General features: G+C 36.9%; 1 protein-coding gene across 4 annotated transcripts in view; it reads right to left on the bottom strand.

The window, feature by feature from the left end:
- Positions 1–19070, bottom strand: part of PLCE1 (phospholipase C epsilon 1) — a 140019-nt gene that overhangs the window by 20179 nt on the left and 100770 nt on the right. For 3 of the 4 annotated variants that reach the window (XM_077183064.1, XM_077183063.1, XM_077183066.1), the window contains 15 exons: positions 16759–16800; positions 14481–15147; positions 13801–13983; positions 12837–12954; positions 12297–12456; positions 9012–9134; positions 8791–8927; positions 7653–7891; positions 6597–6658; positions 6291–6456; positions 4375–4482; positions 3842–3958; positions 3601–3759; positions 2468–2591; positions 216–340 (listed from right to left, as the gene is read on the bottom strand). In XM_077183064.1, coding sequence (XP_077039179.1) covers positions 216–340; positions 2468–2591; positions 3601–3759; positions 3842–3958; positions 4375–4482; positions 6291–6456; positions 6597–6658; positions 7653–7891; positions 8791–8927; positions 9012–9134; positions 12297–12456; positions 12837–12954; positions 13801–13983; positions 14481–15147; positions 16759–16800 — 2530 coding nt within the window. The remainder of the gene's footprint in view (positions 1–215; positions 341–2467; positions 2592–3600; positions 3760–3841; positions 3959–4374; positions 4483–6290; positions 6457–6596; positions 6659–7652; positions 7892–8790; positions 8928–9011; positions 9135–12296; positions 12457–12836; positions 12955–13800; positions 13984–14480; positions 15148–16758; positions 16801–19070) is intronic. The other variant, XM_077183065.1, reaches the window with a different exon arrangement.

Raw genomic sequence — 19070 nt, 5'->3', positions numbered from 1 at the left:
ATACTATAACCTCTGAGGACATTTCTTGAACAGTATGTTGAGCATTTGTTCTATTTAGGCTATTTTCTCTGGTGTCTTTCCATGCTTTCTACTGTTTCTCTTCATAAAGTCCATTTACTATCTGATGTCTCAGCTACCTAAACTGTCCAAATCCTTTTGAACCTGGTTATATATAAAAGTGCAGCTGAGAAGAAAGAGGGAAAAAGCAGAACTACCTTTCCTTTATTATTGTAAGTAGCACCATCAGCCTTCTTTAGTCGTTTGGCAGTCTCTTCATTATATTCAAACTGCAGTTTATCACTTGATAATTTATTCTCAGGTCGATCTTCAAGAATATTATCTAAAAATTAATGGGATTTTAATAAACATAAAGCCAAACAATTTCAACTGGAAATTTAATTTGAATTAACAATATCTGTGGACAGTGTTGTGAATCTTATATGAATAATCAGATGCTAAAATAATGCATTTACTGGTCAGAGCATCATCCTCTAGTAGTAACCTTCTATTTAAAAATTTAATGCTTGGGTTTGGTTAAGACACTGCCTTTCCTTTAAAGCCCATCCTTTTGTGCTCAGAAGATCTTTAAAACCAAACCATCTAATGAATTAATTTTGTCATCTGAAAACAACTGATATTCCTGAATGACAAAAAAATGCCAAAGACCAAGCACAACTAACCCCATCAAATACGTAAACATTTTGTACAGCAATTTTTGGCTTTCCTCTCCTTACTTTCACCATGCACAAGTATTTTTTATATCTATAGAAATACCTCTTCAAAGCTACATATTTTTCAGAGAACAGTATGCCTAATAATGATGTGGTCCTTCTGGACCAAAATGCTACAGTTTTCACAAAAGGAATGGTTTCAATTTATTCCTGATAATCCTGATGCTTTGACCTGATGCATATTATTTTATGCAGAATAAGTGTCACACATGCAGGCTTCTAACAGTTCCTGACCAGTTAACAATGCCATGTAAGAATATCTGCTTGCATTTATAATATGAAGTAGAAGCTATATATTCACATTGTCACATTGAACAGGCTGAAGATGCAGTGCTGATTTCATGCAGTTAAAATGCTCAACCAAGTGGCTTTTACCTTCCTGGCTGTTAGGAGCAGGAGAAGCATTAAGGACATCAGCTACAGGGAAACGAGTCAGAGAGGGAATAAGAGTAAAGGGAATTAAGATTTAGAGCCAGAGAAATGAAAAATAAGTGTCAGTTGTAAAACTATTAGCCTTACACAAAAAAAAAAAGTATTGGTAAGAAAAATAAAACTGAATCTCTTTTAGAAAGTTTACAGACTATTATTTAGATTAGTTTTAACAAAATACTAAGATAATTAAAGACTTCAAAGAATAATCATTGTAATAAAGTAGTAAACCATGCTGCAGATTCCTTCACATACTGGAAGGTGTAAATGTTTCTTGCTAGCTCCAGATTTTTCAAACCTTCTCTTAACTAGAACAGTGCTAAAAAGTCACTTACTGCAATCAGTTTGCAAAATTTTCTTGCAAATATGTTAGCAAAGATTTGAGTTTTCACTGCAATTTACATCTACAGCATCTCCACCCTGCTGCTCACAAAGAGTATGCTCAAGGAGTCAGCTAGGCCAACTTTCAGGCAAAATGCAACTGAAGGCAGCATTGACATCAAACTCATAAACAACACTGCTATTCCACAAGCAGCGTCAAGTCTTGAACTGCATTTGTTAATTTTGTGACTATTTTTAAAATCACTAAACACAGGAGCAAGTAACGTAAACAAGAGACCACCTGAAAAGAAGCCCTGTGCTGCAGGACATGCTTGAGCCTTACACCTTCTCTGAACATGGCACCTAGAACTTAAATGGGCCCCCAGCAGAATGAAAAGTGCAGTGAGTGAAGCCCTTCACTGCTCACTCAGGAGGACACCCCCAGCTCTGTCAGACCAGTTGTCCATCTAACCCAGTATTCTTTCTGATAGTGGCAACAGAGCAACCAGCCACTAATCACCACCCCAACAACCACAATCACTGAATAATAGGGATGTTGGACCAAATACTGCTACCAATAACAATTGCTTATACATCTCTTCATGAATTTGTCCAATCCTTTTTTTTTAATAGGCTGATGCCATTTGGCTCTGCAATTTCCCAAGGCAGCACATTCCAGAAGTTTACTACCAGCTGCACAAACAAATATTTTACCTATTTTAGACTGATCTTCCACTTGCTTTACTGAGCACCTGCTAGATCTAACGAGTAACATTCTGTGCTTCCCTTAATCCACCACTTCATGACTTAGTAAACCGGCTTCCAATTTACCCCTCTTCTCCACCAGCTGAAGATTTTCAGCCTTTTCAGACTTGTGCAAGGACACTGCTTACCCAGCTCATGCCTGAACTAGAATATTCACATCTTGTTACTACAGTTCTAACAAAAGCACTGTAGCAAACAAACAAAGAAATAAATATAATTACCATCAGAGAGAGATTCATAGTCATAGTCATATTCATCTTCCTCATCTTCTTCCTCTTCATTGGTAGGTGTGGGGTTGCTAGCACCATTGCTAGCCTGTGCTTGCAAATGTGCCAGCTGATGAGCCTACAACAACAGAAATACTTACTACATCATTGCTAAGTACTTTTGAAGAGAAAAAGAGTTTTCATGTTTGTATCTTGTTTTATTTCTATGAAAGCACTAAATATATATTAAGTGAGAAATAAGTAAGATTGTTAACATCACGCTAAAATACCACTTTGGGGGTTTGAACATAAAGAGAACTTGTATTGCAAGAAAAACACTTAATAAGATATGAAACCTAATTAATTATGGAAAAATGTCAAAGTTGCACATCATTCAAGACTGCCTTTTTCCAGTCTGAGATATGCTGTTTCAGAAACAGTTAAATACTTTTTCAAAAGACGGAGAATATCTATATACTGGTATGATCAGTGTGATTTACTCATCTGATAACAAGAATTTAAGTCTAATGCAATTGTGTTTACATTTTGAGTAATGGCAATTATTTTTCAAGGATTCAATTGAACTGCTGACTAACCATAGACATTATTAGATTGAGGCTACTTGAGATGCAGGCCTAAATTCTAAAAATCAAAAAAATTCTCAAATGGGAATAAACACCATTTGAGTAGCAGAGTATCCCACAGAAAGTCAATTAAAAATCAAGTATTTGACTGGCTTGAGTTTGAAAAAAGAAACAAAGCAGAACTCTACCAAAAATGATTACATACTGTAAATACACACACATACTCATTGCATATGATTACTTCTCAGTAAACATGAATAGTAAATGTTAAAACCTCAGAGAAAAGATTTATTTATGTTTGTCACACAGGGCATATGGTGTTAATCATAATATTATGAAGTTTTATAAAATTAATAGACACTAAAATTTAGTTAAGCTGTAGCTATAATTTACTGTATGTGCTGTCTGCTTTTGAAAGCACTGCAATCCACTGTGAACTATCCAAGCATGAATGTGCATTAGATTATTCTGCTGTACATTGGGGTTAGCAAAAACTTCAAACACAAATGAACTATTTCTAACAAGAGTTGGGTCTCACTGCTTGCTCTTAAGGAAGGACTGTACCTTTTGTTTCAATATATCCACTGGTGTTTGATGGGCTTTCAGCTTCTTGTTTTTAAGCAGGATTTTTCTTCTCAGTTGGCCAGGGGAAGGCAGCATGGGATCATCAGAAAAGTCACTCTCAAATAAAAACTTTGTCACCAACTTATCTCCAAATACATTCTGAAACATCAAGAACAGGTGATGTGTTATGGAAAGCCCCAGGACTTGTGCTGGGAATACCTGACCACAGTGGAGGGCCCACCTTGAAGATCTCAGCCATCTTGCGCTGCTGGGGCAGCGAGCAGTGGTTCTCTATGGAGATGATGACCGGCATGTCGGAGGTGATGAACGCGTTGCGATCGATGGCTTCCACCACCTCCTGCCAGAGACAGACACAGAGAGAGGCACTGAAAGAACACAGCAGCATTCTGCAGCTCTCAGTCAACCTACTGCTAGCTGAGAGGGGAGACATCTGCTTTCCTCTGCAAGAAGGAAGAGGCCACCCTGTGCTTTCAAAGCAAGCTGGCGTCTTGTTACAACACAAGTGGTAACACCTACTTTTGTTACTTAGGTACCAACAAAAAGACAGAAAATTACATTACATATGCTACAAAAACTAACTTGAAAGCATATTTACCACTGAGAATTTCATGTCTGACATAATATATAGTTTATATTTTATTAAAATTTTTAGCACATAAGAATTTGCATTTTTCTAGTAGGCAATTTTCCCCCCCTTCATTACAGAAAAAATAACTTCCCTCTTTTTTGTTTCTACATGCATTACCAGCATACCTTAAAAGAGATCTTTGTAGTAAGGGTGTGCCCATGATAAATGATAGGCATCCCATCATCACCATCCCAGCAGTCCAATTCTACGCTTCTGCAGCCTTGTAGAAGAACCTATAATGCAATTGAAGAGTGTAAGCACATCTAAACTACAGTGTCATGCCATCAAAGCAGAAGACAGACATTGCAGAGCTGAATGAAAGCCCAGTGATTCAGCAAAATTGCTGCAAAGAGCAATCTCTGTGAAGTGAACAGCCCATGGGATGTACAGTCCCCAGCTAACTGCATTCCCTAACTGAATTCCTTATTTCCCATTGAAAAAGACTGGGTAAATTAAGCAAAGCATGTATATTCTTAGGAGATTTACCAAAAAGCTTTGAAATTCATGGTATCATACAGGACACATGGAATCTGTTTGCAGAAGGTGGTTCTTATTGTATAGATTAATTTTCTGAGAGAGAGAAACATTCCCATACTTCTACCTGCAAAAACAGCTATAAAGCAACATGGCAATTTATTTCAGGTTGCTCTCATGATCATTTATGGGGAAAGTACCTGCAGTTTGTTTGTTGGTTTTTTTTTGTTATTATTAGTTTTATAAATAAAAGATAGTCTGAAAATGAAGTATTAAGAAACTTCTATGAGTATGGTTACAATGGAAATGTGCCAGGCCATGTTAATCAATTATATCAAGCTATTTACAGTCATCAAATCATTCATCAATTTTTAAATTATTCATTTATTTATTTTAGAAAGCCATTGCTAGAAAACCAAGGAAGCAAAGAGGAAGGATGAAGGAAGAGATGAGCTAATCCATCTTTTGGCCCAGCTTATTATTGTGATCAGTATTTAGCATGCCTGTCATTACTACAAGCTAATATTTTACTGAACAGAAAGAACCCAAAAATTAAAACCATTTCCAGCAAAACCATTCATGAACAAAGAAAAAATTACTTCTACTCAAAACCTGAATAATTTTATTTCAGACAGTTGTGTCCATAGCTGGCACTCCACCACCTCTGTGAGAGCCAGACACACTGAGCCAGAACAAAGTGCCCCTTCAGCTGGCAACACGTACTTGAGGGACAGGAAGAAGCTTTTCTTAATCATGCAAACTTTGAAGGCAGTTGATCTCTATCTCACTTCCCATCTATTACCAACACAATACTAAGATCACTGTGCAGTGCCACTACAGGAACCTCTGCAATTGCATTACTCAGTGCATTTGTGTTATTCAGGATTTCCTAACACAGCCTCACCTCTCTGCCTACAACCCCAGGTGAAGGAGCACAGGGGACACCAGATGAGTCCATTCTCAGTGGTGAGTCATTAACTCTCAGCATAATGAAAACACTGCTGCCAGGAAGTTTGATGCTTTCTCCAGCATTTTGTAAACACACAAATATATATATATATATATATGCATACACATACACAAACAAGTACAGAACTGAAAGCCCAGGGGAGAAGCTGTTCCTTTCCTCATCAGCACCAATCAGACATAAAGTCTAAAAACTGTAGAATATTCCTAGAAGTAACATTTTTAGAAGTTATAGTTCTATTTGAAATTAGTCTTTGCAGTGCAATGTACAGTATCTCAGTAGTGTTTCTGACATCTGAATGAACTAAAATATTAGATCAGTCTTTCCTGTGGGAAAGTCTAATTTTAGTAGGTTGGGTCAGACCGACTGGTGTCTAAATGCTATGAATCTCAAACTAAAGCCATTTTTTTGCTTTAGAAAAGGCATTTGAGCACAACTGTGCTTACAGGCAGCTTTCCCACACATCATGTTTTCCAACGTTTTGCAAGCAGGGGTTTAGGACATTTAGATTTTCAAAGCAAAAAGGTCATGTTCCTGAAACTTGCCAGTAAAACAAACAAGTTCATGTTGAAAGCTACACAACAATCCAATCCTGCATACCTGGCTGTAGAGCTCCACTGAGGACTCCCCTTTAAGCTGATGGCCAGTAAGGTAAGTATTGTGTGAGGATTCTATGTAGTAATATGAGAGAGGAAAGTGCAAGTCCTCAGAATTCTCCTGTGACTCATCATTTTTGGAGGCAAAGTTGTCTTTATCCATCAAAAATCTAGAAGTGAGAAGATGCGAGGAAATTTTATGCTGTGATGAGCACTTTGTGACTCTCTGAGAAACATCAATACACTGGTACCATCTTTTTACATATACATACAAATATATATATATATATAAAAGCACAAAAGTAATTACCTTGCAAATCCTTCAAAAGATAGCAGCCCCTGTTGGCACATGTTCACACTAGGTTCAAATTTCTATGAGGAGGAAGAAATCAAACAGACAAATAATAAAACTCTTAGAAACATGTCTTGTCCTGTTTTTATATGTAGTCTGCTCATAGCACTAAACAGTTAGTATTTAAACACAGTCTTTTTGTGAATAATGAATCAGGTGCCTGCAAAGTGTGTTTTACAAATGACTACACAAACATACTAAAATCATAATCATAAATCAAACAGCCATTCAGGTTGAAAGGGATGTTGCCTAATCCAACCTCCTGTTCAAAGGAGAGACAGCCATTAAATTGCAATTAAGAAAGATTTATGATCAGGTGTCCTACTCCTATCTAATATGCTTAAATACAACATACCACCATGTCAACAAGAGTTGTGGTATTCCAACTTGAAGTTTCTTTAGAATTTCAGTCTTTTAAACTCTGCAATTCTATCTTACATGTTGATAGTTATATATAGCTTTTAGCCTTTGTTAACTGTTAAACAGGGACTTAGTTTTGGAGTATACCAATTACACATGGAGGAATTTGAAGGAATAAAAAGTTTTCTACAGTTTCTAAAATCTTCAGCCATGGTACATAAGGGAATAAAGTGGCCATGTTTGCTCTGGAAGATTTTTTTACAATAAAACATTAATATGTGGAAATGGTGCTTTTTAAAGTTCCAATGTAAGATTACGCTCAATCAAATACGGGACCAGACAAAGAAAAAATAAAAAAATTGTCATGAACACTTTTTGTAGGTGGTGACATCCCTTCTCTACTAAAGTACACATTGCTAATAAAACTATTTATTTGCATTTTTAATGGATATATTTATGGACATCCATACAATTTTCTAGTCCAAAATAAAGATAGTATTAAATTTTAAATTCAAGCAAACTGTAGAGACAGTATCAGTGTGAAAGGAGATACCCACACAGATGCTATTCTGAACAACACACAATGTTAATGGGGAAAACAGAAGTAACTGGAGTTCTAGTAAAAAGGAAATGCAAGATATTTGTATTACAGACCTGGATAATACTGAGGATTTCATCATAGGTGCAGTGTTCTCCTTGGCAGTTCACTAGGAAGTCGTTCAGCTGCTGGATTCCTACTCCAAACACTCCCAGTGAGGTGCTTTCAACTCCAGTACCATTGGTTACGATGCTGGCAGCAGCAATAGCATCAGATATTTGCCTCTGGTTGTCTGATAGCTGCTGCCTGCTCTTAATGAACAAACCAAGGTCTGAAACATTTCTAGTCAACAAATCTTAAAAGAAAAATGAGGAAATAAAAGTATAAGCTAAACAATTATGTGTATTACATATCCTGTATAGAATATAACTTAGTATACAATACACACAAGTATCTCACTGGGTGTTTTAGCAGTAAATTAGAACAAAATCATCTTGTTTCTGCCCACTAATAAAAGAGAGAGAATTAAGCATGCATGTGAGCAGATTACAAGTATCCAATTACTCTGAACAAAATTCTGGAACCTTTAACATGGATCCACGGCCTCTTACACACCCAGGACTCTCCTGCTCCATCTCACCATCACAAACAGCCTCAAAGCCTTTCCTTCACTCTGTGCAACCCCACACCTTCCTGTTAAATTTCCCTTTATCTTCTTCCAGTTTCATATGCCAATTGTTCTGCACCCTCTCCACAAGCTGCTTGGCAGAAAGACTGTTTTCTTTACATGTGTCCAAAGTCCCAGACTTAGATTATGGTAACTGAGAAATGTAAAGAGGGACAGAGGCTTCCTTCCCCTTTATCCCAAATAAAGCAGATCCACTAGGGAAGTAGATAAGAAAAAAACAGTCAAATGGGACACAGGGCACAGCCTCTTTATTTCTCCTCACTATATTTGCTCAGTGTTTTAGCCCTTCCAGGACTCCTGCAACCTGTACAGATCCCTGGGCTCAGCCATTCAGCAACAAGTTTTATCCCTCTGCTATTACCAGTGACAAATATATCTGGCTAATGGAAAGCTGGAATATTTTTCCTTCCCTTCATTTTTGTCTTATAGTCCACTAACTAGTATTAGTGGAGGCATGGCAGCAGTCCTCTACTTACACTTGTAACTGATAAGGAGACACATTTTATTAAGGGAAATAACTGAAACTGCTCAGCAGTCTAACAATTGCATTTTTCTCTTTAACAAACCTAAATCAGGCTGGAATCCACTGCTATTTTCATCAATCTTCAAATTAGTATAAAGTGGAGCAGGCTCTAAGCCAGATCGATTGCAAGGCACAGCGTAAACATCAAAAAGATCTTTCAGATCCTTGCGGCTACGAACACTGCAAAAAGAACAGAAAAATTCAATTTTTGCTCTTTTATAAACTTGGATGAATGAAATTAGTACAGAAAAAAAAATCTTTTACCTGAAAGATTTGAAGAGCTCTACAAATTCCACAAAAGTCATGTTACTATCAGACACCATGAAGTTCTGAAATCCTTTCATTCCTCCTTTGACACGGCCATGCCAGCTACTGCTGCTCCATGTGCTAAATCAAAAAAAGACTGCTGTAGTTTGGTTACATTAAACTTCTACTTAACTGAAATATTATGCATTAGTGTATTAACAGTTTATTTGTGCTCTCCTTAATGCATTTATTACCAAAGCTGGATGAAGCAAATAAAGCATCATCTTCTAAGATGCATAATGATGTTTTCTACCTTCTTGGTTTATAGCAGCTATTTTTTTTCTTCAAGACAACTGTAAACTTTATCAGAATGAGTAATGTATATTATGCAATTTAAAACTTTCATGTGAAAAAAGGCTTCATGCACATGGCACAAATGAAAGCACTTATTTTCCCTTTAAAGAAAACAATGCCAATATTCTTGTAATGCAGGCTGTGTATAAGGTCCATTGAAGACAAAATAATAAAATAGATTGTTCTGTAACTGCAATCATTAATCTAAGTTGTGCAGCTGAACTGCATTTTTGAAGTAGAACCAGCACATTTCCAAAAGTCACGTCCCAAAATCTTTAGCCTTCTAGAGGATTTGCACTAGTAATTACAGTTAGGCCTTACTTGAGCAGTATGAACAAGTCCTTAGTGAACTACACGGAGTAACTTGCAATGAGGGGCTGAGATGTTGAGTCCCTTCCTGGGCCTAAACACCAATGAACACACATTACAGGAATGGGATCTGCCAGCAACAGCACCCTGAAAAGGGCAGGATCTAAGCAACAACACAAATATCAAGAACTATCTAGTTTGAACCATAATTAACTGCACAAGTTACAGTATTTCCTTCAGAATATCAGATCACATGTCAGATTTAATGCTCTGTAATGTTCAAATATACTGACTGATCCATTCTTCTACGAATTTTGCCATCAGGATAAGTACAAATAGTTCAGACAGCTGTGATGGAAAAACAGGACCAGCTTGTTGTCCAGTATTCCTAAGGACATGCCTGCAAGCAGGTGACTTTCTACACAAATAGGCTGGACCAGATTCCTGAGTTTACTCCTGGCATGGGATGGATGCATGCAATTGAAAACAAAATGTGATTTAAAAGTATTAAAAAATACCATCTACTTTAGTTGATAATATTGGATTTGTTTGACATCACTATGGAAAGTACTGACATACTGCATAAAACTTTTTTAGCTAAAATAATTCCCAGCATTTTTATAAGACAGGAAAAATAAACCATGATGAGGAAAGCCTCTAGATTCCAGAAAACAGATTGGAACTGGAGGGTACCAAATGGGAGACCAAGAGCAGAAAAAAATGCTCACCATTTCACCCAATCTGATCACTAAAGATTATCTTCCAGAGTAATGGGAAAACAATACAAACAAAAGGTTTAAATAAAAAAGCCAAAATCCCCAAGGAAACTCCATCATCACCAACCACCAAAATTGCCATTAGTAGCAGTCTGGATTGACTGCTGAGTGAGGAGGTTTACTCTCTCTTCCCAAAAAGGCCACCAACTCTAGTTTTCTGTCCTCTATGTTCATATCCCGTCCTCTGTGTCCCAGGATCTCATCAACCATCCTGCTGCTTCCTCCACTCTACAAACAGCACTAGATTTCCAAGGAACTTGGAAATTCATCAGATGCCCATCTGCTTTGAAGGAATGACAAAAGCAGCTGCAAGCTACTTCGGAATAAAACTCTCTCCAGTGCTCCAAATTTCTTAATGGCTCATTAAAACAGGGTCAAGATAATGGGTCAAATATGTAAATCTGTTTTTAGGAAGACTCCTTCAGGACAGATGAAACAGCTATAAGGTACATCCCAAGCAAGTTCTGTCAGGAAGGGTCATAGCAAACTTGGGGCTGCTCTACAAAGTGATGCTGTGGAAGTGCCAGGCAATGTTGCCAGGGAAAACCTGTGGTAACTGGGGGAGGTCCACAGTGCTTAGCTACACACAGATCCATGCAGAAACCCAAGCCTGAGAGGATTTAAAAGAACATTAGCTGTCCTTTTCCAGGGAATGTGAGCTCTCCACTGAACCTTTTAATCTAATTTAGAGACAACTACAATTTTGGCATAAAAGCAAAAAGTAGTTTTGCAAAACACAAAATAATTTTCTAGAGATTGTAAAGCAGTTATTTCTTCAGTTCAGTGTAAAATAAAGCTGTTCTCACCATTACAAAAAAAAAATTGCTTGCCAAGACAAATCCAAGTTTGTGAATGACAGTGAAAAACAAAAGGAACACAAGAGGCTCACAAAGCAGCATTAACCCAACCACACATGTTCACAGGTGACTCTACTAATCACACCTGTTGCCAAATCCAACTATTTTAAGTATAAATACAATCCCCAAGAAATACACAACTGAAACCACTGTACAAGACGTGTTTCTACAAATAAAATGTTCTATCAGCAGCAGTAATCCCTTCTGTTGTTTACTGTTCTCTCCTGGAACCCCCAAGATTCATATTCATAATGATATTTCAGCAATCCTTCTCCAGAAAGGCACTGGAAAGCCTCTGTAGAGACTGTCTTCTTGTATGTTATAAAGTACTGTCCACATCTCTGAGCTATTATTAATACTGTAATTACGACTACCATCACCATTAGTATCTATAGCATTAACATAATAGTGCACTATGATACTGCACACATTGCAACAGCAAAACCTTTTACACTGCCTAAGTGGCACAAAAAGGATGAATGTTCAAGAAAAAGACACCTGTAAGAGATTCCAAATTGGTTCCTCCATTTCCCAAGATAGTACTTCAGCCATCACCAGGAATGTCAGCACAGGTTATTACTCCCTCAGGTAGAAATTATTTATGCTGAGAAACCTCACAACCTCAGCTCACACATCTATAACATTTCTGTTGATTTTCACTGTACAGAAAATGCCTATAACTATATTTTGGAGAAGATTTGGAAAAAGAGTTAAACTCTGTATTTGTGCAGTTTTGGGAACAGCATTCCAATCTGCTTCTGTAACAGATATAAACTGAAACATGCTGCTCAGGGACTTGCTACAAAGCCATCCTCAGATTCATGGCATTTCAGCTTAAATGTCTTGTGTTCTGCTACAATGTGTTTTAGATGTCTACAAAAAGGCTAATGACATTTCTGGCACTGTTTTTGTCAGATTTTGCCAGTTGGGCACAAACCCCACATTAGATAATAAGTAAGTAATAGTAGCTTCTTTTCTTTTTTCAATCAAATGGATTTTGCCCTTACCTAGACTGACTTTTGCTTGATGATATTACAGGAGAGGAGACTGGTCTTGCTGGTGAAGATGATGTGGCTCCTAAGTTGGGAGATCCAGATGCTGTCAGAGAGTGAGCTCTTCTTGATGGAAGGTTGTTAGATGGAGAAGCATTAATAATAATATTTTGATCTAAGGAGAAAACAAAGTTTTCATCACAATTACATTTGGCCCAATAAAAATGCTTTTGTCCAGGAGACCTATATGAAAATTAATTAAAACATAGTAAGACACTAGCAGGATTCCAGCTTTGTCCCAAAACAGTTAAAAAAGTATGTACTGAACAACATTATGAATGTATTTTATCTGAATAGATAGGGAATGCTACTGAAACTAAATGAAAGAACAATCATGAACAACTAAAGAAGTTAATTTCAGAGTTCACAGATTTGGAGTTTTCAACTGCAAAAGTAGCTTTTTAAGTTTATTTTTAACACTACAAAAAATATCTGCATAAAAAGGCTTTGAGCAAAACCTTGACAGATTTTTAAGTACTGAAGCAATATGTTTACCTGGTTCTTCTTGTTCATCAATATCTTGAGGATCTGAACCACTTCTATTACGATATTCCTTACAGCTTTTTGCCTTCCGAGTTGCCATTTCATCATCAGTGGCCTCTCCACTTTCACCCTAAAATAATGAGCAACATAATAAACATCCCAAACCTACTATCTGCATTTCATTTCAGTACAATCTGTAACAAAACCATGAGATAAATCAGCTATTCCTTACGAAACAGACTCCTGTGATGCCAGTAACAGTAGAAAAGAGACAACGTAAACAGATACATAGCATGGGACCATTAGGTGTTACCTCAGTTTGACACCACACAGAAGATAATGATTGTGCCTCTCTAGAATGCTGCAGCTGGTTTTACACTATTTCACTGGTGCACTGGAGCTCTAAAGAGAATGGATCTTGTATTTGAGAATCTTTCTACCTGCCCACTAGAAAATGTGGATAGCATAGAGGTGCTAGTCCTGCATTTTCCTCTCTCCTGCCTACTGTTGAAAACAGTTTTGTCCAGGAAAAGAGGAGACAGCCAGACTAGGTCATGTTCCTGTCACCCACACAAGATAAAATGCAAGCTAATGCAATGTGGAATAACAATCGTAGTGTTTTTCGAAACATGAAAGCATAAAGGATTAAAAAAAATTACACCAACCTCCAGACACCACTTTGCATGTTAAGATTTTTATCACCACCAGTATGTTATCTTTATACCGAGGTAGCACCTAAAGGCTGCATGAAGATTCTGTCCCATTCTGTTAGCCCTGGCACCTACACACCCTAACAATGCTGCAAGCATGAGAAAAGAACAAACTATTGGAAAATAATAATCCTCAAACTTGAAATGACAATAAACAGTTTTAAAATCATCATCATCATCATCAAACTTCTTTTCTCTGGTTCAGAACACAGCTATACAGTGACTACAAGGAGGAAACTAAACACATGAATAGCAAAATATTCTACCCTGATGAGTACTTTCTTCTTTTTCTTAGCTGTACTGATTCCCAGAGTGTTGTTTCTCTGCACATTGGGCTTCTCAGTGCTTTTGGTGAGAGATCCCGTGCCTGAGCTTCTTGTACTCCATCGTCTGCCTCCAAAGAGCTCAACAGCCTGAGCCAAGGTTGGGCCTTCAAACCTTCCATCCTCCTACAAAGATTCTCAGTGTTAACAAAACAAGGAGAATAAGGACACATTTTTAAAGCAACAATATAGATCTCTGAGGAACCAATGAAAGAAACATCAAGAGGAGACAATTTTTGATTACTGAGTGAATTCCCCAGGGCTATTTTGTTTGCTGCTTTGGGGATGCTTTTGGCCCTAACTATTATCACTCATTATTCTGGTGGCCTTTTAAACTACAGTCATTGCTTTTTTCTTTTGTATTTAATAAAATATTTATTTCAAAACTCCAAACATATGAAGAGCTTTGTAAGAAAAAAAATTTAACCTCAGTGTATTGAAAACTTGCAAGGTTTGACATAACCTTGTGTGGAGAATCAGATCTTGCTGCTTAATCCGTGTTACAAAATTGGAGATTTAGTGTTAATCTTTAATCTAATCTTACTTATGATGGAAATTAATTGCATTACATTAAGCTGTTGATATCTTTGAACTTTTTAATAGAGAATCACAGCATCTTTTACCTGGTAAAGGCTGACATACTGTTTCCGTAGCCACTGTAGTCTTTGATCAGGGAATCTCCTCATTTTTCTTACAGCTTTAGTCAATTCCAGCAATCCATCATACAGCATTCTGGCAGTGTATTTTGGAGCAACAAAGTGCAGCAACTTGTTATCAGTAGTCTGAAGTCCATAAAGTAGTGTTATACCATTTTCTTCAAGGGACATATTGCAAAGCTTATTTTGAACACACACAGTGTGCATATCAATGCCCGAGTGTCCCATATATACAGCCTTGGCTGAAAACAAGTCCAAAAAGCCTTCCACCAGTCCACTATTACCAAGAAACTGGTATTTACCAAGCTCAGCAGTATTGCCCAGCACACTCAGTTTTGCCTTGGCATTTGCAGGGCAAACTGTGGTGGGTTTTGTCCAAGTCAAAGTACTATTGTCAGGCTGGAGCTGGAGGAAGCAGCGAGCTGAGAGATGTGTCTCCTGGTCGTAATGAATGACAGTCGCCCCTTGCTGCATGAACTGATGGACGTCAGCCCTGATGGACAACACGTACCAGGGAATGAGTTCTATCCCATGGCAGAAAGCTTTTTGCTGCTCTTCTGTTGAACTGGTGTCCCATTCTTTCAACTGCTCAAATATGTCACTTTCAGAATCTGAAAGATCGCCGATGAGAAATCTGCATGCGAGAAAAGATGAGAGATTTATATTTAGTGATACATGTGCTGACTTGTGCTATGCTTGATGAGTATTTTTCTGCTGTAGTTTAAATAAAGGGAATACTATCATCACTATGCAATTGGGACTTGCAGGAATCTGTGTAGTTTTTGAAGTATTACAATTTATATTATTCCAATTTTGCATCAATTAAGAGATGCTGCTACAATTACTTATAACTCCTGAAACAATACGATTATACTTTCCTAGAACTTTCCAAACTTTGCATTAATAATAAAGAGTGCCTGATTGGTTCTTAAGGCCAAGTGATACCAGTTTCTAAATCCTCTATGTAAGATTGCTTCAGCTGAAATATTAAGTGCCATATGTGGAAACTGTTAGCAGGATATAGTGTATTTCAGACAGGACTTCTAATCTCTGTTCTATTACTGATTTAATGTGCAGACCTTTCACATTGTATAATATTCTGATTAAAACAAGTAAAACACTGGTTAAAATACATATCTTCCTCATAAGAATGCACAAAGAATTTTATCAGATACTTTCCATGAGAAATTTTATTTTATTTAAGGAAAATATTAACATAAACTTGTATGCAGCAACCAAAATTTCTGATCTATTTTGCCAAAATTAGAAACAGTAGATGCAGAGCAACAATACTGAGCTAATAGAAGAGGTAGTGAAAATGAAATGTCTTCCCTGCAGAAACTTCTAATATGTATGAATGCACAAATGTTCAATATTTGGGTACTTCAGTGAACATAAACACAAACTGTTCTGTGTACAACAGAACTAATGAAGCACATTTTCCTAATGATATCCAGGCAATAGAATACAAACCATCTTCTTCTACATATCCTTCAAGATATCTTATCCTAACACCCTCTTTGGTTCCCCTTCCTAGTACCACAGTACTCCCAGTTCCTGCCCCTTACCTACCAACAAGCCAAAGATGACTCATGTCGTGTTTCCAAGTCACATACACCATCTCCCCAAAGCTAAACAGCACAGATGACCATCAGCTTTTCCTCAAACTCTCCTCTACCTGGATGACAAATTAATCTGAATTTTTCCCTTATTCCATACAGCAATGATTCCTCTATGAATTTATTAATGGGTGAGACTGCAGACTCTTCACCAAATTTATAAAAAAGTGGCAAATAGGTTGAGGTTTTATTGCTGTGGTGAAGAGACTGACAAAATAACTGCACTGGTCTTATGTGTAGCTTTGTTTCTTCAAGAAATATTCCTACAAATAAAGGTCATGCATTTTAACTGAGCTGATCTGTATTATATAAAATTACATTTTAAAATGAAACAAGCAACTGAAGCAGCTCTTTCTCCCTATGCCCTCAAAACAATGGAACAAGTCTCTGTACAAATGCTATAACATGTGTTTGGAGAGTAGCTGTGCATGGCTGGAGGAGTCTATCACAGCAGAGACAGAAATGGCAGACTTTTGCTTATGCCTGGTTTCACGTGTTGCAGGCTGCAGATTAGAATGTACAAGAAGCAGGTAAGCCAAGCACACACACGTAAGCACACACAGAAATGGAGCCTCTGACACGAGCTGCCAAAAGCGACACCGCTGCCAATTCCTCAGAGCACTTACAGAGCCTGGGCTGGACCAGGGCCTTTCTTTACATGCGCTGCCCTGAGAGGCAAGGAAATGAAAAGTAAAGGAAACAGTGACACAGATTGCAGTTTTAGAGGAGAAAATTGCAAGGTATACAAAAAGAAAAAAACAACCTGAGGTTTTCCCCTACTATTTTATACGTTATTTACTGTAATTGGAAAGTTTTAATATGAAGATAAGATCAGGCTAATGAAGCAATGATTCAAAGTAAGGAGTATCTTCATAGGTCACTCACTAATTAACAATTCCATAAAAACTCTATTTCAAATTTGCTTGGTGGGTTTTTCTTTTTTCATTTTCCTGCATACCTTTATTTTTTAAAAATTTATTAATCATCAGAACAGAGTTCTAAGAAAGATTAATGTTTGATATTTATCTGGCATGTACAGAAATCCAGGGCAATTAGATGGGTCACTGACTATAGAGTGATAGAGCTTATTTGCTAACGCAACTAGGAAAGTAATTATACCCACTGCCCACTGATTTTATTAGATGCCTTTCATTTTCTTCAAATCAAATTAACCTACCAGCTTTGGTGCATTCATGTTCCACAATACTAATCCAAATCATCAAAAGAAAAACTAATTGAAAATCCTTCTTACAATTACAAAGTAATGAGAAACATGTTTTGCAGTGTATTTTTCTGCCTTTATGACCACAATGTTACAATTATCAGATAATGCATAATTATGTTATAATTTGGATTTTATAATACTGTATGCAAATATGACAGGTCTCACCAGAAAGAGGACTAAATTTCTTCCTTAGAACCCTTTAGCTGTTCATAGGAATAAAAATAAACCAAACACAGCCTCCATGCAAGTACAACAGAACATGGCCTTTCTGCCTCCATAGCAATTTGCTCCTGCGCCTCACCCAGTTCTCTGCATGCCCAGGAACAACATGGCAAGTGAATAAGGAATTTCCAAAGCCTGTGAGACACTTGAGCTAAATCAGTACTTTCAGAACTATTCTCCTACAAGCATTTTACTGTTAAAATCAGTATTTACTGCATCAGAAGTACCGACAATTGTAACTGAGTAGGTAGTGGCCTGAACCAGGAAACACATCTGCAGTTTTGTTCATTTAAATTTTAAATTTTCGTTTCAGATTCACACTGGATTTTTTAAAAAACTGAATTCCTACTTTAGTTTGGAGTGCAACTCAGTAGATTACATTTATGAATAAAGCATAAGTAATTTACCAAGAAATTATTTCATAAAGACATGAAAAAGGAACTCCATTAATTTCTATTTTGTTCATCCAAGTGAAGTGTTTATATGCCTTGCTTATTCACCATTTGAACTGTGATTTGCAAGTTGATTTTTAAAGCATATTAATTAATAAAAAAATAATTCCTGGAAGAAAGTATTAGTACTTGAAAGTGCTATTTGAAGTAAGTCAAGAGACAGCATATGTGGGCAGAGAAGTGGGTCTGTCTTTCTTGGCTTAATCTAGTGCACCACTTCCTAGAAGCAACTAAAGCCAGATGTGAATAATTCTATTAGAAACCATTCTTTCAGGAAATCATGATTATTTATTTTAAATGAAATTTAGAATTACATGTTAATGAAATAAATGCATTTTAAACAGGAAGATAGCAGTTGCCTCTCAGTCAGTCACTTTTTAGATTTAATGTTTAAGTAGGTGAAGTAAGTTGGATAGTTCTGAACATACTGATATTTCTGACACACATTATTAGTAAAATAACTCAAGCAGTGACTTAAGCATGTTTTTATACAAGCCCTGACGTAATTTTACAATGCTTTACCTCAGAGCACTAAAGTTCTGTTACTTAATTTGAAGTTAGTCTAACACAGTTACTTAGTTGAAAGCTGACCTGACGCACCTATGTCTACATGGGCTTTGCAATGAAACTTCTCTGCAAAGCAACATTCTAGAACATCCTGTGATGTCCTAAATTTTGTATTTCCTGTATTTCCTGCTGGTGACTAGTACAGTCTTCAAGAGTGGTCTTCGAAGTGAAATCAGATTACTGAACACTGGGCTTTTTTTACACAGAGCATAATGAAGTAAACATCTTTGCAAAATAGCAGGACTACAGCAACCTGAAAATTCAAAATATGTACTCACACATGAATGTTTCCTGGACAAAACTGAAACCCCTCAAAGTAACATGTCCTTAAAAGAAGAAGTCTTTTAAAGGATAATAAATAACCTTTTTTGAAGGGGCCAGAACACTGCCTGAGCATGCAGAATATAATGTTCTGAGCTCTGATAACAAATATGTCCTGGTGCTATTCCTGTCGCTAGAGATCAAAATTGTA

This window comes from Agelaius phoeniceus, chromosome 9 (assembly GCF_051311805.1).
Source record: "Agelaius phoeniceus isolate bAgePho1 chromosome 9, bAgePho1.hap1, whole genome shotgun sequence".
NCBI lineage: Eukaryota > Metazoa > Chordata > Aves > Passeriformes > Icteridae > Agelaius > Agelaius phoeniceus.
Note: the sequence above shows the minus strand (reverse complement) of the source record. Positions and strands in the feature narration are given on the sequence as shown.